This window comes from Prionailurus bengalensis, chromosome A3 (genome assembly GCF_016509475.1).
Source record: "Prionailurus bengalensis isolate Pbe53 chromosome A3, Fcat_Pben_1.1_paternal_pri, whole genome shotgun sequence".
In the NCBI taxonomy this organism is placed as follows: domain Eukaryota; kingdom Metazoa; phylum Chordata; class Mammalia; order Carnivora; family Felidae; genus Prionailurus; species Prionailurus bengalensis.
The window spans coordinates 96,240,535-96,265,302 of NC_057354.1; the positions used below are offsets into that span (position 1 = coordinate 96,240,535).

The 24,768-nt window shown below is 36.6% G+C and overlaps 1 protein-coding gene across 4 annotated transcripts in view; it reads left to right on the plus strand.

Annotated features, from left to right (window-relative positions):
- The window catches only part of CTNNA2 (catenin alpha 2), a 1,115,456-nt gene extending 1,099,683 nt beyond the window's left edge, over positions 1–15,773 (plus strand). For 2 of the 4 annotated variants that reach the window (XM_043603825.1, XM_043603827.1), the window contains 2 exons: positions 12,033–12,149; positions 14,602–15,773. In XM_043603825.1, coding sequence (XP_043459760.1) covers positions 12,033–12,149; positions 14,602–14,889 — 405 coding nt within the window. In that variant the 3' untranslated portion in view covers positions 14,890–15,773. The remainder of the gene's footprint in view (positions 1–12,032; positions 12,150–14,601) is intronic. The other 2 variants (XM_043603826.1, XM_043603828.1) reach the window with 1 other exon arrangement.
- The last annotated feature ends 8,995 nt before the right edge of the window (positions 15,774–24,768 follow it).

Here is a 24,768-nt window from a genome sequence, read left to right on the forward strand (position 1 = left end):
GATTTATTTCTGGACTCTGTTTTTCTTCCATTGATCTGTTTTTGTGCCAGTACCATACTGTTTTGATTACTACAGCTTTGTAGTATACTTTGAAGTCTTGGATTGTGACACCTCCAGCTTTGTCCGTTCTCAAGATTTCTTTGGCTGTTCAGGGTCTTTTGTAGTTCCATACAAATTTTAGAATCCCTTGTTCTAGTTCTGTGAAAAGTGCTATTGGTACTTTGATAAGTATTACATTGAATCTGTAGATTTGAGTAGTAGGGACATTTTAGCAATATTCTTCTGATACATGAGCATGATATATCTTTACATTTGTGTGTGCCATTTTCTATTTCTTTCATTAATGTTTTATAGTTTTCAGTATACAGGTCTTTTACTTCCTTGGTTAAGTTAATTTCTAGTTATATTCTTTTTGGTACAATTGTAAAAGGAATTATTTTCTTAATTCTCTTTCTGCTACTCTGTTATTAGCGTATAGAAATGCAACAGATTATTATAAATGACTTTTGTACCCTGTGACCTTGCTGAAATTATTTTAATAATTTTTTGGTGAAATCTAGTGTTTTCTACATTTTTTTTAATTTTTTTTTCAACATTTATTTATTTTTGGGACAGAGAGAGAGCATGAACGGGGGAGGGGCAGAGAGAGAGGGAGACACAGTACCGGAAGCAGGCTCCAGGCTCTGAGCCATCAGCCCGGAGCCTGACGCGGGGCTCGAACTCACGGACCGCGAGATCGTGACCTGGCTGAAGTCGGACGCTTAACCGACTGCGCCACCCAGGCGCCCCGTGTTTTCTACATTTAATATTATCTCCTATATAAATAGTGACAGTTTCACTTCCTTACCAATTTGGATGGCTTTTATGTTTGTTGTCTAATTGCTGTGGCTAGAACTTGGAGTAGTATGTTGAATAAAAATGGCAAGATTTGACACCCTTGTTGTTTTCCTGACAGTAGATGAAAAGCTCTTAGTTTTTCACCATTGAGTATGATGTTAGGTGTGACCTTTATTATGTTCAGAAATGTTTCCACTAAACCTACTTACTTTGTTGAGAGTTTTTATTATGAATGAATGTTGAATTTTGTCAAACACTTTTTCTGCATCTATTGAGATTATTTAATTTTTATTCTTTGTTTTGTTAGTGTGATGTATCATGCTGATCTATGGATATTAAACTATCCTTGCACTGCCAGCATAAATCCAATTCATTGTGGTGAATGATACTTGTAATGCATTGGTAAATGTAATTTACTAACACTTTGTTGAGGATTGTTGGATCTATGGTCATCAGGCTGTAGTTTTTTGTTGTTTTGTTTTATAGTGTCTTTGGTTTTGGTGCCATAATTCTGGCCTTGAAGAATGAATTTGGAAGCTTTCTTCCCTATTCTATTTTTTTAGAACAGTTTGAGGAGAATAGGTATTAACATTTTACTTTAAACTTTTGGCGGAATTCACCTGTGAACCCATCTGGTCCTGGACTTCTGTTCATTGGGAGTTTTTTGACTGTTAATGCAATCTCATTACTGTTCAGATTACCTACTTCCTCTTGGCTCAGTTTTGGAAAATTATATGTTTCTAGGAATTTATCCATTTCTTCTAATGTTTTGTAGCTGTCTTATACAATCATTTGTATTTCTGTGGTGTTGGTGGTTAATTCTCTTTCTTGATGAGACTTTCTAAAGGTTTATCAATTCTGTTTATCTTTTCAAAAACAACTCGATTTCATTGATTTTTTCTTTGATTATTTAGTCTCTATTTCACTTATTTCTGGGTTCTGATCTTTATTTCCCTCTGTATACTAACTTTGTACTTTTATTCTTCTTTTTCTAGTTCCTGAAGGTATAAGATTATTTAAGATTGCTTCTGTTTCTTGAGGTAGTCCTGGATTGTATAAATTTACTCTTACAATGGCTTTTGCTGTGTCCCAGTGATTTTGGGCTGTTTTAATTTTTCTCCATTTTTAAATTTCATTATTAATATCTTTGTCAGCATGTTGACTGTTAGTGCCATGATGTTTAGCCTCCAAAGGTTTGTGTTTTTTCCATGTTTTTTTCTTGTAATTGATTTCTAGTTTCATACCATTGTAGTTGGCTAAGATGCAGGATATGATTCCTGTCTTTTTGAATTTATTGAGACTTGCTTTAGGGAATAATAGGTTATATAACCTGGAGAATAGTTTTTGGATGGAATGTTTTGTACACATTTATTAAATTAAGCTGGTGCAGTGTGTTATTCAAAGACACTGTTTCCTTCTTGACTTTCTGCCTGGATGATCTATCCATTGATATAAGTGGGCTGTTTAAATTCCTTATTATTCTATTGCTGTCCATTTCTCCCTTTATATCTGTTAATATTTGCCTTATATATTTAGGTGCTCCAATGTTGGTTGCATAGATATTTGTAGTCTCTTGTAGAGACTTTTTCTTTCTATTTAAATTCTATGTGTGTCTTTAGGTCTGAAGTCAGTGTCTCTAGGCAACATATAGATAAGTACTATTGTTTTTTTTTTTTGTACATTCCATCACCTTATGTCTTTTGGACAATTTAGACCACTTACATTTATTTTTTTTAATGTTTGTTTATTATGAGACAGAGAGAGAGAGAGAGAAACTATCAGCCTAGGGCCCAGTGCTGGACTCGAACTCACAAAATGTGAGATCATGACCTGATCCCAAGCCAAGAATTGGACACTTAACTTCATGAGCCACCCAGGTGCCCCTAGACCATTTACATTTAATTATTGATAGGCTTCTACTTACTGGCATTTTGTTCACTGTTTTTGAAGTTCTAGATTCCTTTCTTTCCTTGTAATTGATGAATTTCTCTAGTTTTATGCTTGACTATTTTTTGTGTATATAGGTTTTTACCATGAGGTTAATATAGAACATATGAACTATATAGTGGCCCATATTAAGTTGATAGTCACTCCAGTTCAAACACATTCTAAAAAAAAAAAAAACCTGTTTTGAGTCCCTCTTCCATATTGTCATATTTTACATCTTTTTGTGAATCGCCTTAACTCATTTTTTTAGATATAATTGAGTTTACTACTTTTGTTCTTTAGCTTTCATGCAGCCTTTACTATATGTTTGCTTTTACTCATAAAATGTTTTTTCCTAAGTTTTCTTCTAGTTATGCCCTGTTCTTTAAATGGGTTTTATCTTGTTTGCTAACTCTCATGAATTGTTAGTGATTGATTGGGCTGTGTTTTGAGAATTCTGAGATCATGTTTAAGACAAAGGGCTATTGTTTACTGGCCATGCCTACTAAATGTACCAGTGAAGGAAGAAATGGTAGCAAGTATGATAAACATCAACCATTCTTGCATTATTGGTTTTGGAAGAGACTTGGAGCATTGAGAAGTAGAGCTTTTCTTGAGGTTCTCCACTGTGTTTTGTTTTTCACCTGTCCTACTCCTGGCCTTCCCAGACCACAGTTCAGGAACTGTACTTCCCTTAGATTTTGACTTCTAATCACCCCAGATTTTTTTCAAAGGAAGATCTATTCTCAAATTCTACCCTTTGGTAACTTACTTCCTTGATAAATACGAGCACAGTCCAGTAAAAGGTACCAACAGTATTGGAAGCTTGTTGGATAGGACTTGACAGTACCCCTAAAGAATATATAGATCCAAAACTGTGAGTCTTTTGCTGGATTTAGATGACAAGATAGGTCAGTCGTAAGTAGAGATGGCAGGTGCTACATCCAGTGGGCTAAAAATTAAAGAGGGATCATTTTGTGGGGAAACATTTAAAACTTTAGAAAACCAGTCTAGGGAACCCAGTTGTTCATGTTTTGATAGAGATTAAGCACCGGGCTTAGGAGGTTGATCTTCAGTGTTTGATGGGCCTTCCTAGGCCAAAAGGGGCTCCTTTTGTGTAACTGTTACATGCTAGAATTTTGTGTATTCAATATAATTAACAGTGTCATTATTTTGTGGTGTATAATGGTTCAATAATTCTATATATTACTCAGGACTCCCCATGATAAGTGTCCACCTCAGTCCTCTTCATCTATTTCACTTAGCCTTCCATTCACCTCTCCTCTGGCACTCACTAGTTTGTTCTCTGTTTGCCTTATTTTGTGTCTTAAATTCTACTTATGAGTGACATCATATGGTATTTGTCTTTCATACTCTCTAGGTCAATCTATGTTGTAAATGGTAAGATTTCACTCTTTTTATATAGATGACTAATATTCTATTGTGTGCATGTATATATAAACTGCATCTATTGATGGGCACTGGGGTTGCTTGCATGCCTTAGCTATTATAAATAATGCTCAAATAAGCAGAGTAGTCCATGTATCTTTTTAAATTAGTGTCCTTGTTTCATTTGGGTTAATACCCAATAGTAGAATTACTGGATATTGTAATTTAAGTTTTTGAGAAACCCCTATACTGTTTTCCACAGTGGCTGTACCAGCTTGCATTCCAACCAATACTTGTTATTTCTGGTGCCTTTGATTTTAGTGAAAGGGGTACCAGTTTTTAGGTGAAAGAAATTTTGACCGAAATTGAGAGCCTGAATTTTAGGCCCTGTAAGTGGTTGGGGAAAATATTTCATACTATTTCTTTTGTTGCCTCTCAAATTAGAGGTGTAAATATCACTTTCATAGACTAGATTACCTTCTCTATATCTCTAACTATAGCCATTTTCTTTTCTTCTTTCAGTCTTTCTCCAACCCCAATCAAGCCCAAAATGTTCTTAGACATTATGAGTGTCATATATATAGGTAAAACCCCATATTTTCTTGTACTGAATCTTGATTTATAATTTCCTCCTTCTGAAGAGTTAAGTAGTATTAGAAAACATACTAATCTTTTGATACTTTTCTATTCCCCTTGTGAATTTCTTCATGTCTTTATTCCCTATCACATTAAAACTGATATACAGGCATTGAGAGCAAGCCAAAGTGGCGGTAACTTCAGTAAGAAGAGGTTTGGAAAAAGTCCAAATGCATGATAGCAGGGGGAACCTTTAAAGGAGAAAGTGAAGAAGAGGAAGTAGAATCCAAGAAATATAATTTTAAAAGATCATTTTGGACTCAAATAGTCATTTAAGGAAACATGGATCACAACAATAATAAAAGCTTAAAATTGGTTATGGGCCTACCATTTGCCAGACACTTAGCTCTGAGGGCATTCTCTCATTTAATACTTAAAATCTTTAAATAAAAATGAAACAAGCACTTTCTAGGATGATTGAGGTAGAGCTAGGTTAGGTAGCTCTTTCAAAATCACATAGCCAGTATCAGTCCAAGTAGGGTTTGAACTCCAGAGCCCAAATTTTCCTTCACTATAAGGGAGGAAAATATGGAAAGGTGAGGGGAGAAGAGGAGGTCGCACCTGATATGTAAGAATATATTGGGAAAGGGGTCTAGGATGTTGAGGAGAGGCAACAAAACCGCCTCAGGAAAAAGACTGTTTATCTACAATACATAGCAACAAAAGCTTCAACCAGCTCTTTCAAGCCCCCCCCCCCCCACCATGATAAGGGGAGGGTCTTGAGCTGGACGAGAGTTTACTTTCCCCAACATATAATGCCATGTAACACAACTCCTAGTGGTTGAATGTGAAGGGAAGTAAAAGAAAGTAATTATCAAAGGCCTTCTGATTATGCTTACTCACCAAGCACAGTCTTCTAGCATCCAAATCTGTGGTCCTTGACTTTTGTCTATTCTTTTCTGAATTGTTGCACATTGCATGCTGGAGCCTAGGAGACATTTCATAAGGTGTTAAATAGTCTTCATCATGTATCAATAGGTTGTCTTAGGTATGTCTCCCAGTCATGATGATAATGCTTAGGGAAATCAGTCAAAGGTAGTACTAGCTGGCTCTCCTACAGGGAAGGTGAAAGGAGCATTAGTCCTTTGACAAGTTACAATCCAAGGTTCATACTATGTAGTGAGGACATGCTCACGATAACAGATAAGATCAGCAATCAATGCGTGCTATATTTATGTGACACAAAGATGATCTTTTGACCCAAGAATATCTCCCAGTCCTGTGGGTGCCTAAAAATCTATTGGCACCACTGTTGCCTGAGGTTCTTTTGTTATGTGACAACAATCCAGAGAAGGCTCTGGGTCAGGAAATCTTGAAGTATCAGAGAAGGAAGAAGCATAGAAAAAAGAGATACAGAGTCCTAGATTAACAGACATGTGTGTTCCTAACTTTCCAAGGGCCAACACCTCTTGATATTCCGACTTCTCCTTGGGATTCCAAGGTTAGCAAGAATGCCTTGTTGTGGGTTGAGGGGGAAAAAATGTTCTGCCTTTAATAGTGAGAAAAAAAATGGCTCTAAGCCATATTTAGGAAATTTGTTGACTGTAATTAAGCCTTCATGGGAGTCCCCAAGGTTTACTTACCTATAATTGAAAAAATGCAAATGAAGACAGTTAATCAGTGGACTGGCTGACTATGAAGTGCTACTACCTACCTAAATGAATTAAAAACAAAGACACAAATTTGTCCAGTTGAAAAAGTTATCTGAGAGCCAATTGGTAAATTTCTCAGCAGTGCTATGGAGATTTTTTTTTTCTTAGATGGCAGTGCTTTTCTCCTAAGACCTTTGCCAACTTAATCTTGAGCCATTACATACAGATTTCATAACAACTGGCCTTCAGCAGTTGTAGAGCACCAGCTGCCTCCCTGGAATCATTCAAGTAGCCCTGCAGAAAAAAATAACAGACCTCTTATCCTCTACGTCGTGATTGATCCACTACTTAGACTTGTAAAACATTTGCTCTTCAAGATACCACAGTGAAATGGGAATACCCCTGGGATTAAGCCAACTCTTCAGGAGTTATCCCACAGTACTGTAGCTGTCATTTATGAAAGATCATTACGTGTTCTAATGTTATTAGGTTTGGTGCACTTTTTTCTTGGAGGATTATTGCAGCATACCAATGGTGATCATTTCACATCAGATACCATACTTGTTAATCTATTCAGCTAATTTTTATCACCCGATTTAAAATAATCTCCCTCATACTTTGAACTTCATTTAATACTTATGTCTTCTGTTTAATGATTTCATTAATCAAACCACTCCTGTTATGGTATCAGCTATAGGAACAAGAATAAATAGACCATCATTTAGATAAAAATACTTGTCAGCAATCTGGTAGAAACAAAAAATGGTATTAAACAATTCCATTTAAATATAGAAGTAGATATAAGGTACATGATGAATCTGTGTTATAAGCTGTGTCAAGTAGTTTTTAACAATTCCGTCAAAACGTGACCTCTAGGAGAAAGGAGGCAAAGAAGTTTCTTTTTCCATGCGCCTCAGCAGCTTTTGAGGGAGCAAAGTGTCGCAGCTAACTAATAATGCCTGCCAGGGCCACCATAATGATGAGGGGCAAATTCCTGCCCTATGTTTACCACTGTCACTATATTATCCAGAAGGAATGTGGTTTTGCTAACTTAGTTCACTGTTGTTTGATGAAGAGTGAGTGGACTAGAACACTGAAATGAGGGTTTACCACAAAGGAGTTGTCTTATTTGCAAGTGTGTAAACATCCATAAAGCAGGGAAAGATTTGGTTAGGCTGAACCTTTTCACCCTGCCTTTGTTTGCTTGAGTTATTTATTACCCTGGACTTGCTAGACCTTTTAAAAAGTGTTACTGATATAGACCAGGGAAGAAGTAGGCAGGTATTTCAAATGTATCACAGTTTCTAAGGAGATCAAATATCTTTTCAAAGCCTCATGGATTTTTAAAACATGAAATGTTCTTCTTGGTGGATAATAGGCTCCAATACTCTGGGTTTCTAACCTCCCATTCATTAACAGCAAAGCAGACTTGTAGCAAAGGTGGGTTTTTGTTTTTTTGTTTTTTCTTCCTGCAAGCAATTTGTGACTCCTTTTGGGGCGATAACTGTTTAAATATAAATAAATGACCAGCTCCAGTAGAATGATTCCAGTTTTCTCAAAGTGTTTACTTTCAATTTATTGTCAGTTCTCTCATTACAACTTTCTTCCTGCAAAACACTATCCCCGGCCTGATCATGTATAGTATAGTCCCATTAAAATACTTCTTAGATATGAATACTATGTTATTTCCACTAAAGTATCTTGCAAGAGGCTAAAATGGACTCTATCCATATTTGCAGAACCATTTTTGCATTCTCAAAATCATTAACACTATCAGATCTGACTTGAGAAAATATAAATAGCCTAGGTCCAAATGGTCCTGGGTTCCCTGCCCCAGGCATTTCTGAGGTAATTAAGTAATGTTCCTTCATTTTTATACATCAAAATTATCTTGAAATGAATTTGGTTTCTTTTATTCTGTTTAGCCAGTAGTCCCATGTCATTTGCATTATTTTTAAGCCAAGGACAGATTGCTTGGTACTGGAGATTTCCATGAGTTACCATTTATGGTTTGTTTGTTTGTTTGTTTGTTTATTTATTGGTAAAAATCAGGTTTTTTGAAAATATATTTGTTTCCAGACTATATTTCTATCTCTGTATACAATCTTAAAATGGATTAATGCAGAACACATAGTAAAACCCTAATTTTCTTCTGTAATTATATATCTGGCCCTCATAAATTAACATCCTAAGACATTTCCTGTGTCATATATATTTAACCGTGTTTCCCTCCACCTCTTTTACATTACTTTGGACTTTTGACAATGCTGTATGTGTTTTTAAAGGTAGATATTAAGTCTAAATTGCATTTGTTTCATCGCTGGATGGCCCCAGGAAGCTCACCATTATTTTCAAGGGTGAAGGATTGCTAATTAACAGAAAGTAGCCTTGGTTGTCAAGGGAATAGTTAAGATATTCCTTGATGATGTTAGGTTTGATCCTGAAAGTATAATGCTGAGAAAAATTTTGGATGTATTGCGCTTATTGGTCAGAGAAAATATCGATTCAGTATTTCATTCAGCATTTTATTCTCCGTTTATGAAAACACTAAATAACGAATATGAAGGGAAGAAGAAATCAGAAATTGACATAAATACCTATAGGATGCAGAGCACTGTTCATGAAATAACTGGGAAGACCAATATAAAGAAAACATGTGGTTTCTTAAAGTTTCATTCTCATAATTTCAACTGTATGTCCCTTTGATAATTTCACTGACATGTAACACAGATGCCTCAAATTCAGAATGTCCAGAGTTAATATTGTAGCACCTCCACTTTCCTCTTATTTCTATCATCTGGGTTAAGAGCGTCAATATATACCCAGGTATATTAACTAGGAATTCCAAAGTTTCCTTTCTTATCACTCAACCATCTAGTCACCAATAGCCACATATTTAATCCATTAAAATGAGTTTAGGATATCACCCCCACAATGACAATTTTCCTACCCTATTTTGTCTTTCTCCCTTTAGCACTGTATAGATCCTAGCAGACCACTTATCAGAGAGCATTAAACCTTGTGGTTTGTGTGTCTGTGTATGTATATCCAACACAAGCACAGTGGTCGGCACAAAACATATAGTAAGTAGCTAAAGAAATACTTAGATGAACAACTGTGCAGGTAGAAGGATGGAGGAATAGACTAAAAGAATAAGTGAAAATTCAGCATTTCCAGAAATGTAGATGCACTTTCAATGGAGAGTTTGATTGAGTCACACAATTACATTTGTGTCAAAGTCTATGTGTTTTGAAACTGAACAACTCTTGCAAGGTATAACCCCCATGTTCAGGAAATGGTGTAAAATTTACAACATGGGGTTTTAGAAATCTTCTTACAGACGATGCTGTAAATTTTAAGCGTCATTGAAAGTACTTTTCGTGAAAATATTCATTTTTTTTTTAAGTTTTTTTATTTTGAGAGTTGGTGAGTCGGGGAGGGGCAGAGAGGGAGGGAGACAGAGAATCCCAAGCAGGCTCCGCACTGTCAGCCCAGAGCCTGATGTGACTCAAACCCACAAAACTGTGAGATCATGACCTGAGCCAAAATAGAGTCGGACACTTAACCAAATGAGTCACCCAGGTGCCCCTGACAATCTTTATCTTTGACATAAGGAATTAGACAACACAAATATCAATCGATGGAAGAATCACAATTCAGGAACGTCTTCCCTCTTTCTCTATGTTCAAATCACAAAATGAGAATGGTGTAGGGAAAGAGAAATCTATTAGAATTTGAGTGGGGTTAAGAAGAAAAGACTAGTACAGAGGCAGAAAAAGAGCTAGAAAAACCCTATAGAAATGGCTATGAAACAGCTCCCCCACCCTTATTTGCTTTTCATGACTGTAATAGAACAAGATGTGAGGAAACATCTGTTACGTTTTTAAAATAGTACTTTGATATTTTTTAAAAAATGACAGAATTAGGAGAAGCCTGGTTCTGTGGTTAGGGACAGCAGACACGTATGAGATTAAATGGGGAGAATTAATTATTCTAGCATAGGTTGATAGAATGTGATAGATTGTGGCTTCATCTGCCATGCATGGCTCTGGGAAGTGACATCAAGCAATGGTTAGCCATGGACTCTGTAGTTAGACTGTATGGGCTTATGTCTTGGCTTTACCACCTAGCTGCAATGTGATATTTGGCAAGCTGTAAGGCCCCTCTGCAGCCCAACTAGGCATAATAGTATTACATTCAATCTCACAACCATCCCTGAAACAGGTAAGAAAGGAAACTGAGGGGGCTCAGACAGAGACTCACACATACTCATATTTTTAAAATTAACTGAAAATCAGGCCACTTCTCCTAGACTAGATCTAGGGACTGAATGGAATGTCCAATATGAATAAAAAGACTCAAGCAGGAAAAGATACAAGTCTGGGTTTTACTCAGAGTTTAAGCAGTACATATTAAGGAATGTATTAGCTAACTTGAGGAACAGTGGAAATCCAGTCCACTTTAAGGCTGTTATAAAGCTAGGAACATCAGCCCTGGTAAAGGCTTAGAGCACGAAAGTTGCTGAGCTCCATCTAATAGTACAACCAGGCCTTAAAACTGTGTAGTGAATGTGCTTCGGAGAAACTAAGCAAGTATAAGAGAAACCTGCAGGAATCAGGTTTCAGTCACTGGTGCCATGAGGGTGAATCCAAGCAAGGAATATGCCCAAAAGCCAGGACTGAGAAAGGCTGAGCACTGGGCAGGAGCACAACTGAGGCCAGGAGATCTAGTCGCAAAGAATTCAGGCTTCAAGGTGACACTAAGAGTCAAAAGTGAAATGGTCGCTCTCACCAGACTCAGTCATGATTTGCATAGAATGGTTTCAAGTTTAAGGACAGGCTTCCACCCAGAGTTAATAATTGAGATAGGTTCATTTTGAATGATAAGGTAGTCACTGAAAAACAAGACCCGGAAATTAAATAGTGGTTCAGGTGGTAAGTTTTGGAGGAAAACAGAGGTCCTGACCCCTACTTTTTGCCCATTACTTCAGCAGCAATTTTATTACCTCACTAAACGTTCTATCATTCCTACTTCAAGGACTTTTGGAACTTAAACCATGCAGTTTAATTAAAAGGACAAATGCAAGGTCAGACACCTCCTAAGTAGCCAATTAGTATTGCTTGTTAGGACTTCATTTGTCCATATTCATTTACATACCTTGTTTGAAATGCCATAGTTACAGTACAAATCACAAAACAGAATAGTTATATTAACTAAGTTTTCCTAAGCCTTGTATTAAAAAATTCTTACCATGTAGCCTTAGTCTTTTTAGTGTACTTTCTTTAGAAAGTGAATTTTTAACAAAACATGCCAGTTGGAAACCAGGTCTCAGTACTATTTTGGACAAGCATAAAGGAGAGCCATTTTTAAATAAAACAAATTCTGATTGTGTCAACAGTGATCTGTCATTAAAATGGGTACAGGGGAATGGCCAAAGTTATCCTTTGGGAATTCAAGTTTTAAGAAACAGTTTCTTATAATTTTAGGTTGGGAGTATTGTCTAGCAGTATAATTTGTTCAGGTTTAGCTGACCAGGTTCCTCACTCACTAGCTTACCCCTTGCCACAAATCAGTATCCGCCCTACCAGAAAGCTTGAATGAAATCATTGGCTTTATATTTCAGAGCTGTCTCACTCTCAATCAATGTATTAGGTTTATTTACAGGATTCCTGCATCAGGCTGGGAGAGCAAAGGGGTTCTGAAGAAGAGACAGGCTATCATATTTTTGCTGCAGAATTAGACACCATCTTTCTGAAAATGGAATCTGTGGTAAAAATTTCCAAATTACTTGTAATTGTTCTCTTTGGATCCACTCAATTATCCCAAGATTTGCTTTCAGAGAACCATTTAATAATGCAATAGATGCATCTTGTCTTATTCTACTTCTACTAATTCTATTGCTCAGAAGCAAATCAACAGAACTGTCCCTGATACCATTCTCCCCTCTCTTTACCCATGGTACACAACAGAATTAACTCACTTTATGAATGACTCTTACTCATTTTTGAAACCTGACAGACTTATAGGAAACCGCCAATTGGCCAAGGGGTATGTTATCTAGCTTCTAAAGAAACTGTGACTGATCTAATTGTCTCAACATTTGCTATCTAGCTCTTTCTTCATTATTTACACTTCTACCTGGGGGTATAATGGAAAAGATGAAAAAGTCAAATTCAGCCATGTACTGCCCTGGTATTACCAAACTCGTGTATGAGCAAAGTCCTGAAATCACTGGATGAAATAAATCTTCAGATAGTCCTTGGGTTTCATTAATCTAGTGGTTCTCAATCTCTAGCATGCATCAGCATCCCCTGGATCACACATTTTTGATTCATGAAGTCTGAGAGTGGCCTAACAGGTTTCCAGGTGATACTGATACTGCTGGTTCATAGATTATACTCAGAGAATCACTGTACTAATCCGTGCTTGGCTTCTCTTCTATTAACATGAATAATCTAGAATTTGCTTTTCCTGAGCTAGCTTTCAAAATCTGTGCTCTATAAATTAAACATTATGGGATAAGCAGTCATTTTGGTATATGTGCACGTTGTACAGTGTAATAGAAGTGATGAAGTAGTTACTTTATGCATTTGGTTGATTTAATTCACAAAGCAGTCAATTATCTATTTGCTGAATCATGGCTGTAAGCCACAACTCTGTTTCTTTATATTGTGGGGTCAATGTAATAATGACCTTTAATCTGTTTTTTTTTAATAGTGAGACCTCAACTCTATGGTATTACAAGGAATTCATGCATAGAAGGAATCTTCCATTGTTTTCCCCAATGATATGACTTTATGAGCTTCTTTGATGACAGGAGTACTGAGAGCTCATTTGTCAAAAAAAAAAAAAAATTAAGTTTAGCATCACATTTATTTAGCTCTAATCAATATATGGGCCAGAGAACAGCCTGAGCAACAGCACCACATAGGCCTTAGATGTAACTTCTAATGTGTCCAGTCACTGCATGGGATGTACTGTGGTCACAAAAAATGGCAAGAAGTTAAAGTGAGAGCAGGTCACATCACATAGGGGAACCACAGAGTGTTAGGTCCCTTAGCTTAAAAACTTTGCTAATCACCTTGCACCAAGAAGGTTGTATATATCTAACTCCCATTTGCTAATGCAGCTATAGCCCATCAGTCTCAATGAGGAGAAACATTCTTGCAATTCTTCATTTAACTGCAATGGATACATTTCCTTAGCCAACTGTTAATTCTTTCCTTTTACTAGGTCGCTTGTAAAATCCTGGCTGAAAGGGAGTCTGGGAAATGTAGTTTTGAACTTTTCCAGCATATATAGTCCAGGAAGTGAAGCAGGTTGAAACAGATATTGAATGCTTTTGTATACAATATATATACCACACTGCCAAACTGGTTAAAGACAGAAAAGAGGTGAAATAAAAACATACCTGGTCTTAGAGTCTAACGATGAGCTTCTAAACCTACTCTAAGTTGTGACTTGTAGTATTTTAAAAGTTATCCTACCCAACAGTGTGGCATTATGCTACAGTCTTTAAGGACTTCATCACTTAAGCAAGTATAAACTTGTGAACATTATAAGACCTCTACATGCACCAGCTCTCTCATCATAAAATGCAGTGACAATAACTGCTCCCTCTAGGGTGCTTGTGAATTAAATGGGGAAATACAAAGTTCTTAAAATAGTTTGCCACAGAGTGAGCATCAATATTTCATTAGCATGTGGCTATAAGAGTCTTACTGAATGCTCTCTGACCTACAAGAACCTAACATAATTATTTTTGTAGGAGGAATGTTCAAGACCTGAAAATAGTTAAATAAATATTCAAGCCCAACGAATACCTCATGAAAGGCAGTGCAGCATGGCTATGTCTCTCTGCTTAGCTGCCTGCATCCCTACAAATCTTGAGCTCAAGCTCTAGAAATGCTCTATAAAAAGATACTTCCACTGGAACAGCCATACAACTGAGATGTAACCCTGTTACATCTAAAACCCTGTTTTAGAAAGCTGTGCCTTATAGAGTACCCTCTTTTTTTAATCTTTTTACCTTGGGATTAAGTATAGAAGAGAATGACTTCTTTGTAGCTTGTTCACTTTGTCACGTAATAATTTTCTCTTTTTGGTCAATATTGAATATTTGCACAAGCACAACACTGTTTGAACTGTGCAGCTACACCGCCATCTTGTGAATGATGTGCTGTGACTAACCCAGATGTATTTCTTTGTCCTTCCACTTTAGCTGGACAGTGCCACATCACTCATCCAGGCAGCTAAAAACCTGATGAACGCTGTTGTCCTCACAGTGAAAGCATCCTATGTGGCCTCAACCAAATACCAGAAGGTCTATGGGACAGCAGCTGTCAACTCACCGGTTGTGTCTTGGAAGATGAAGGCTCCAGAGAAGAAGCCCCTTGTGAAGAGAGAAAAGCCTGAAGAATTCCAGACACGAGTTAGACGAGGTTCCCAGAAGAAACACATTTCGCCTGTACAGGCTTTAAGTGAATTCAAAGCAATGGATTCATTCTAGGACGATAGGCTTTAATAAAGAAAGCATTTTTTCCCCTTTCCTTTTCTTTTTAATCCCATTTTTGTATGCATACCTGCTGACTCGTATGCCTCTGGCATGGGGTAATTAAGGGAGCAGTGTCTGTTTGCATGTAAGATAAGATGTGATCAATACTACTGATTCATCAGTAGCCAGGGAGGGAACAGGGACTACCTGTCCTGAGGTGGCACAGAGCTGTCCTTTGCAACATTCTCATAAAATTGGGCAAAGAGTTCGCATCGCAATGTTTATGGGAGTGGGTGGGATGGGGATAATAAACTTAATTCTACAAAAGCAAACTCTAATGCATGCAAGAATCATTAGGTTGGCAGGTATCTTAATAAGTGAAAAATCTGGAAGTCTAATGGTAGAACATAAAGCTTGTATTGCTTCTGTTTCAGTGCAAAAATGTACTAGCCAATACGCTCAAGTGTGTGGCCCACAAATTGAACAATTTAACTTTGAAGTCACATCCATGATATTATGTGGATTTTTTACTAAGGAGAAACTAACTCATCCAGCCAAAATGTCTCTTTTAATCTGTATTCTATTCTTTCTCTCGTAGTACTGCCATTACTAGTGCTCATATTTTCAATTTTCCCCCCTTTGCTGAAAACAAACACTTATTTGAGACAATTCTAATCCTTCTGGGAGCACTGGAAGCACAATATGGTGATAATTCTTTTCCTTTAAAAAATGTGAACTATGGTATCGCTAGAAATAGGAGGCCCAGTGGTGGAATGTTAGAAGAATGGAAACTGACGACGTGTGAAGGTTTAGAGGCAAATACATAGGTGTAGCTTGGAGTGCTGGTATCTAATATGCCATTGTATCCACTAACTCAAAATAAACACATATAATCTGGACATCTGAAGAATGCTTCTTTTTTAATGCATACTTAATAAAAGAAATGCATTTTGTTTTTTAGAAATTGGAGGTAAAAGGGTGATATCTCTGCGTCATCTCTACAGTCTAGAAATTGTTTTGGTTTTTATTTCATGTTTTCCTACTTGTTTTTTATTCACTTTCAACTAATCTAAAATGACAGTGTCATGTCTGAGACTTATCTGGGCCATATTCAGCCCTGGGATAAACTTAAGAAACATAACGTGTTCTCAAAAACTGGAAAAAGTCGAGGTTTGTAGGGAGGCTCATTAATTACAAAATATTTGAATTTTGAAAAGAAGGCCTCTGTCCCATTAGCAAGGAAAAGTTGGCTGTAGTCTTTCAGCTATGGCTTCAGAAGTGAGGGGAAAAAAAAAACCCTAAATGTTCATCTGAGTGCCCAAAACTCCTTCATTTGAATGATCCATATAGGTTAGCGTATTACATTATGTCACCAGAAGACTTTGGGTAAAATAAGGTGTGTTTCTTAGCAACATGGTAATGCATCGGGAGTCATGGACACATATGCTGTGTTATTTTAGGTGCAAGGTCCTAAAGAGAAGAGACCTAGGAGTTGGGGAAGGAGAGAAGCTTAGTTAAAATTTTATTAAGATATGATCCTACTCACCATCTGGACTCAAAATGATGTATCACAATCAAAGCTGTAGACGGTTTTCAACACTAATTATTATACAGCTATTTCAATTAGACTGCCCCCTTAATTTGCATACACATTGAGAGAGGCACTCATTGGCACTCATTCCTTCACACGTATTTATGGAATGACTTCTTGGAGCCAGGTCCTCAGCTGAACCTACCACCCAGTGAACTTACTGGCATCCTTCCTTATTAAGATTTGAATATGGCATCACTTTCCGGTTTTGTGCATTATTCTACTATGATTTAACAGGTTGAAGGAAGTAAATACTCTTCAGACCAGCCAAGAAACTTAAAATCAGAGACTCCTTGACAAATCCTAAAATATATTCGGCAGGCATTAGAGAAACATAGAGAATGCCTTTGACTTTATTCTATAAATTTTAAGTGTTTTAATACATGATTATGAACAATGTTTATGTGTGTGTGTTTTCTGGAAATCAGTCCTTAATTTTTACTTATTTTGTCAGTGCTCCCTGAGTAAACATTATCATTATCAACCATTGTTCTTATGATCAAGGAGAGTACCTACTCAATAAGTTAATATAGACACTTTGAGAGCACTACAACAATGAAAAGGTTTATTGTTTGTTTCCTTGCCTTAAGAAACATAAGTCTAGTTGATATGATATATAGAGAAACGAGAACTTTAAGTAAATATGCCAAGAAACCACTATGTGCCAAATGAATGGGATAAATTGGTAACTACTCAAAAAATGAAAACACATTGAGTACTAAATTATTTGGGGAAGGATTAATGGAAGAGGTATGAGTAAACAATAAATATATTCTAAATGAGTGAAAGATATAATAAATTTGGTGATGACTGGGGTGGAAATTCAAGAAAAAAAGCGCATACCTCAAGGTCTGGAGACAAGCAAAGTTGCAGGAAACATGAGCTTCATGTTGGGACTAGTGGGAAATAAATGTGGAGATGTGGTACAAGGCTAAACTAGAGAGGGTCATGAAGGAATGTGACCATTATCCAACAGGTAATACAGAAGGTTTTTTTGTTTTGTTTTTGTTTTTGTTTTTGTTTTGGAGAGCAAGCATGTGCAAGCTGGGAAAGTGCAGAGGGAGAGAGAGAGCAACCTAAGCAGGCTCTATGCCCAGCACAGAGCCTGATGTGGGGCTCGATCTCACAACACTGAGATTATGATCTGAGCTGAAATCATGAGACATTCAACCAACTGAACAACCCAGATGCTCCAAGTAATACAGAGTCTCTAAGTGGGGTGATGATACACACAAAGCAGTGCCTTCATAAGATGTAACTGATAATATGAGGGATACGAAGGCTGAAAGGGACTGATGTTAGGTGGGACAACTGTGGTAGAACTAAAAGAACGATTTGCAGTTACTTCTTGAATAACTAGATGTGGGGTAAGAAAATGATTAAAGTATATAATTTATTCAGGGAGACTAAAGAGTCAGAAAACTGAAAATTATCTACAAAGGATAAACATAAGCTAGAAAAAAACTTAACATATTGTACATTTGAGGAAACATGGTTCTTAATCCCAAACAAATGGAGTTACTTGGGGTATTTGCTACAGAAATTGCATTTTAGAATGCATGAGGATAGATATTCCTGATGGGAGGAAACTAAATAAATCTCAATTTCCTTTGACTCTCTGTCCAAGGATTGATGGTTCAAAAGATAAAATTCTTATAATCTTTAAGGACATAAAATAACCAGGGAAATATAGGTTATCTACAGATCTGTAGTTTCTTTTCATTAAGTGTTCAAGAATATGATGTCAACTTTATTTTTAGAAGTCAAGTTTTATAAACAGTAAGGTCATGCTTTTAGCCCAGGGAGAAATAGCCTATATAAGTGGCATCGTCATGGTCATCAATTTTTTAGCATAAGTAATATGGCACTTTGCAGACGCTTGAGGTATAAAGATCTATAAAGTACTGTATATAGTTGAATCATCAAGCAAAATAAGCACTTAGAAATACTGTGACAATAAACTGCCATCTCTAAATTTGCCAGTAATAGATTATAAGTCATTTGATTTTTATTGCTGTGTCATTGCATATTAACCAAGTGAAAGGGGTCAGTATTTACTCGTCATCTAGAGGATTTTTAAAGGTGACAAGAGGAAGTGAATTACCTACTGAAGGCTGTTAGTAATAATATATTTTTTAAATACACTAGTGCTGAGGAGTGTCATCAGTAAGATGGTGGACTAGGATACTCTAGGCCCTTGTTTCCAAATGGAAACCCAAAGTAAATAACAACATACTGACCACAGTATCTTTGTGGTAGCTCTAGAAACTAGTTAAGGATTTGTAGCGACCAAGCAAATGTCAAACAACAAGAAGTCACATTCCATAGGGAAAGAAATTTTGGAGTGTTATTGCTCACCCATGCCCTGCCTCTTCCCTTGCACAGCATGGTCAGTGGAAAGCTGTCCAGTTCCTAGTTCCTCCCATGCAATAGAAGGGAAAAATGAAATTTGTTTGCATTGCTCTGGCCATTTAGGCCTTTCTGAGGAACTGGTTCCTGTTTTGCTTCACTTGGAGCACTGGTGGAAATGGGGCATATTTGGATATCAGGTTGGAAGCCACTCAAAGCAGTGGAAGTCACCATGGCCATGTTAGAGCTACAGGGAGACTGCAGGCGTGTAGCCTCCTAGAGACAAGAAATTATGGGCAGAGGAATACAATAGAACATCTAAGACCTTGAAGTCAGCCACGTATAGGGAAGGGCTTTGGGGGGGGGTGCACACACACAGGCTCAGGGAACAGGCATGCTTAGAAATGCTTGATAAGACCATAAGCCTTCCTTCCAGGTTGATTAATGAAGGTCTTTTCCTTCACAGAGCCAAAAAATAAAGGCTTGAAAAGCCCCCCCCCCTTTTTTTTATTACCACTTATATGTTGCCTACAAGTGACTCACATTACATCTAAGCAAACACACAGGTTGAAAGTGAAAAGATGTTGGCGGGGAGGAAATCCATATACATATACATAATAACCAAAAGAAACTAGGGGTGGTTATTCTAATATCAAACAAAATACATTAAGTCACAGAGCTGTTACTAAATACAAAGGACACTATGTGATAATTAAAAGGTCAATGCACCAGAGAGATATAAACATTCGTGCACCAAACATCAAAGCTCCTAAGGCAAGCACTGACAGGATTAAAGAAATAGCCATAGAGTAATAGTAGGAAACCTTGATACCCCACCTTCAATAATGGGTAGAACAACCAGACAGAAAATCAAGAAGGAAATAGAAAACTTGAACAACACTATAGACCAATTGGACCTAACAGACATTTGCAGAACACTCCACCCAACTTCAAGTGCACATGGAACATTCTCCAGGAACTGGCAAATAAGTTTTAATTAATTTTAAAAGACTGAAATTATACAAGGTATTTTTTTCTGATCACAATGGAATGAAACTAGAACAGCAGAGAGAATACAAAAATCCTAAAATGTGTGGAAATTAAACAACAAACAACCAAATTGTCAAAAAATATCACAAGGGAAATTAAAAAATACATTAAGACAAAAAAATTAAACATGTCAAAACTTAAAACTTATGGGATGAAGTAAAAACTGTGCCAAAGTGTAAATTTATAGTTCTAAATAATTTCAGTAAAATAAAATCTTACATCAACAACCTAAATTTATACCTCAACTGAGGCACCTGGGTGGCTCAGTCAGTTGTGTCTGACTTCAGCTCAGGTCATGATCTGTGGATATGTGTTCGAGCCTTAATGTGGCTCTGCGCTGACAGCTCAGAGCCTGCAGCCTGCTTTGCATTCTGTGTCTCCTTCTCTCTGCCCCTTCCCTGTTCAAGCTCTTTCTCTCTTTCTTAAAAACTGAATAAAACAGTAAAAAATTTAAATGTATACCTCAAAGAACTAAGAGGGGGGGAAAGCGAAACCAAAAGTTAACAGAAGAAAGGAATAATAAAGACTAGACCAGATATAAACAAAATAGAAAATAGGGAAATGGGGAAAAATGAAAAACAAGTACTATGAACAACTCTTCACCAATAAAATTCATAATCTAGATGAAATAGCCAAGTTCCTAGAAACACACAACCTAAAAATACTGAATGATGAAGAAAAAGAAAATATGAAAAGTACTAGTAAGGAGATTGAATCAATAATCAAAAATTTTCCTCCAAAACCAGAGATGCCACTAAAAAGGAGAACTATAGACCGATTTTCCTGATGAACATGGATGCAAAAATACTTAACAAGATATTAGCCAACTGGCTGAAACAATTCATTAAAAAATTATTCACCATGACCAAGTGGGATTTATACCTGGGATGCAGGGCTGATTCAATATCTGCAAAAAAATTCACGTGATTCATCACATCAATAAAAGAAAGGACAAGAACCGTATGATCCTCTCAATAGATGCAGAGAAAGCATTTGACAAAATATAGCATCTTTTCTTGATAAAAACCCTCAAGAAAGTAGGGATAGAAGGAGCATACCTGGAGATCATAAAAGCCATATATGAACGACCCAACGCTAATATCATCCTCAATAGGGAAAAACAGAGAGCTTTCCCCCTAAGGTCAGGAACAAGACAGGGATGTCCATTCTCACCACTGTTATTCAACTTAGTATTGGAAGTCTTAGCCTCTGCAGTCAGACAACACAAAGAAATAAAAGGCATCCAAATCAGCCAGGAGGAGGTCAAACTTTCACTCTTCGCAGATGACATGATACTCTATATGGAAAACCCAAAAGATTTCACAAAAAAACTGCTAGAACTTATTCATGAATTCAGCAAAGTTGCGGGATATAAAATAAACACACAGAAGTCAGTTGTATTCCTATACACCAACAATGAAGTGACAGAAAGAGAAATCAAGGAATCGATCCCATTTACAGTTGCACCAAAAACCATAAAAAACCTAGGAATAAATCTAACCGAAGAGGTAAAAAAATCTATACACTAAAAACTATAGAAACCTTATGAAAGAAATTGAAGAAGACACAAAAAATGGAAAAAGATTCCATGCTTCTGGATAGGAAGAACGAATATTGTTAAAATGTCGATACTACCCAAAGCAATCTACATATTCAATGCAATCCCTATCAAAGTAACACCAGCATTTTTCACAGAGCTAGAATAAATAATCCTAAAATTTGTATGGAACCAGAAAAGACCCCAAATAGCCAAAACAATCTTGAAAAAGAAAACCAAAGCAGGAGGCATCACAATTCCAGACCTCAGGCTATACTACAAAGTTGTAATCATCAAGACAGTATGGTACTGGCACGATAACAGACACTCAGATCAGTGGAACAGAACAGAGAACCCAGAAATGGACCCACAAACGTATGGCTGAGTAATCTTTGACAAAGGAAGAAAGAATATCCAATGGAATAAAGAGTCTCTTCAGCAAATGGTAGTGGGAAAACTGGACAGTGACATGCAGAAAAATGAACCTGGACCACTTTCTTACACCATACACAAAAATAAACTCAAAATGGATGAAAGACCTCAATGTAAGACAGGAAGCCATCAAAATCCTTGAGGAGAAAGCAGGCAAAAACCTCTTTGATTTTGGCTGCAGCAACTTCTTACTCAACACGTTTCCAGAGGCAAGGGAAACAAAAGCAAAAATTAACTACTGGGACTTCATCAAAATTAAAAGCTTCTGCACAGTGAAGGAAACAATCAGCAAAACTAAAAGGCAACTGACAAAATGGGAGAATATATTTGCAAATGATATATCCAATAAAGGGTTCTTATCCAAAATCTATAAAGAACTTATCAAACTCAACACCCAAAAAACAAATAATCCAGTGAAGAAATGGGCAAAAGACACGAATAGACATTTCTCCAAAGAAGACATCCAGATGGCCAACTGACACATGAAAAAACGCTCAACATCACTCATCATGAGGGAAATACAAATCAAAACCACAATGAGATACCACCTTACACCTATCAGAATGGCTAACATTAACAACTCAGGCAACAACAGATGTTGGTGAGGATGCAGAGAAAGAGGATCTCTTTTGCATTGTTGGTGGCAATGCAAGCTGGTGCAGCCACTCTGGAAAACAGTATGGAGGTTCCTCCAAAAACTAAAAATATAACTACCCTATGACCCAGCAATTGCACTACTAGGCATTTATCCACGGGATACAGGTGTGCTGTTTTGAAGAGACACATGCATCCCCATGTTTATAGTAGCACTATCAACAATAGCCAAAGTATGGAAAGAGCCCAAATGTCCATTGATGGATGAGTGGATAAAGAAAATGTGGCATACACACACACACACACACACACACACACACACACACACACACACTGGAGTATTACTCAGCAATCAAAAAGAATGAAATCGTGCCATTTGCAACTATGTGAATGGAACTGGAGGGTATTATGTTAAGTGAAATTAGTCAGTCAGAGAAAGACAAAAATCATATGACTTCACTCATATGAGGACTTTAAGAGAAAAAACAGATGAACATAAGGGAAGGGAAACAAAAATAATATAAAAACAGTGAGGAGGACAAAACAGAAGAGACTCATAAATATGGAGAACAAACTGGGGGTTACTGGAGGGGCTGTGGGAGGGGGGATGGCCTAAATGGGTAAGGGGAACTGAGGAATCTACTCCTGAAATCACTGTTGCACTATATGCTAAGTAATTTGGATGTAAATTAAAAAAAAAAAAATTCCCAACAGAGTAAAGCTCAGGGTCAGATGGCTTCACTGATGAATTCTAACAAACATTCAAAGATGTTAAACCAATCCTGTTCAAACTCTTACCAAACGTTTAAAAGGTAACACTATCATTCATTCTATGAGGCCAGCATTGCCCTGATATCAAAGCCACACAAAGATACTATAAGAAAACTATAAACCAATATCCCTGATGAATATTGATGCCAAAATTATCAACAAAACTCTTGAAAAAGAGAATTAAAATGGTTACATGCCATGACCAAGTGGGATTGATTCCAGATATGCAAGGGTATTTCAACATACAAAAATAATGATTGTAATACACTACATTAATAAATTTTACAGAATGAAGATAAAAATTATCCCATGATTATCTCAGTTGATCAAAAAAAAGCATTTGACAGACTTCAATATTCTTTCATGATAAAAACAATGAAAGAACTAGGAATAGAAGGAAATTACCTCAAAATATTAAACAACTTATGTGAAAAGCCTACAGCTAACATCTTATCAATGATGAAAGACTGAAAGTTTTTCCTCTAGATAAGGAAAAATGACAAGGATATCCATTTTTGTCATTTCTCTTCAACATAGTCCTTGAGGTCTTAGCTAGAGCAATTAGGCAAAAAAAAAAATAAATTAATTAAAAAGCATCCAAATTAGGAATGAAGAAGTAACACTACCTGTGTTTGCAAATGACATGTCCTTATATTTAGAAAACCCTAAATACTACAAAGCTTTTGGAACTATTAAACGAATTTAGCAAAGTTGCATAATACAAAATCAACAAACAAAATTTAGTTGCTTTTTAGATACTAAAAAGAAATTTTTAAAAATCTTATTTACAATAATATCAAAAGTAATAAACTGTTTATGAATAAATATAACCAAGGAGAGAGAAGACTTCTTCACAGGAGGCTACGCATTACTGAAAATAATTGAAGAACATCTAAATAAATATAAAGACATCCAACGTTCATGAATTAGAGGACTTGTTGTTAAGATGATGATACTACCCAAGGTGATCTACAGAATTCAATGCAATTGCTGTCCAAATTCCAACAGCCTTTTTTGAAGAAATAGAAAAACCCACACTAAAATTTATATAGAATTTCAAAGGATCCTCAAGTAGCCAAAACACTCTTGAACAAAGTCAGAGGCTTCCCACTCCATGATTTTAGAAGTCATTACAAAGCCACAGCAATAAAACAGTGTGGTACTGCATAAAGACAGACACATATACCAAGGTAATAGAATAGAGAGCTCAGAAAGAAACACACACATGGTCAAATGATTTTTGACAAGGGTGCCAAGACTATTAAGTGGGGAAAGAACAGTTTTTCCAACAAATGGTTCTGGGAAAATTAGATCTCCATATGAAAAAAATGAAGTGGGAGCTTTATCTTACACCATTTACAAAAATTAACTCCAAATGGATTGAAGATCTTAACATAAAATCAACTACAAAATCTTACAAGAAAGCATAGGGGGAAATCTTATTGACATCAGCTTTTGCCATGACTTCATGAATATTACACCAAGAACACAAGAGACAAAAGAAAACAGATAAATTGGACATCAAACTTCAAAAACAAACAAACAAAAACAAAAAGTCAATAACCCCCCC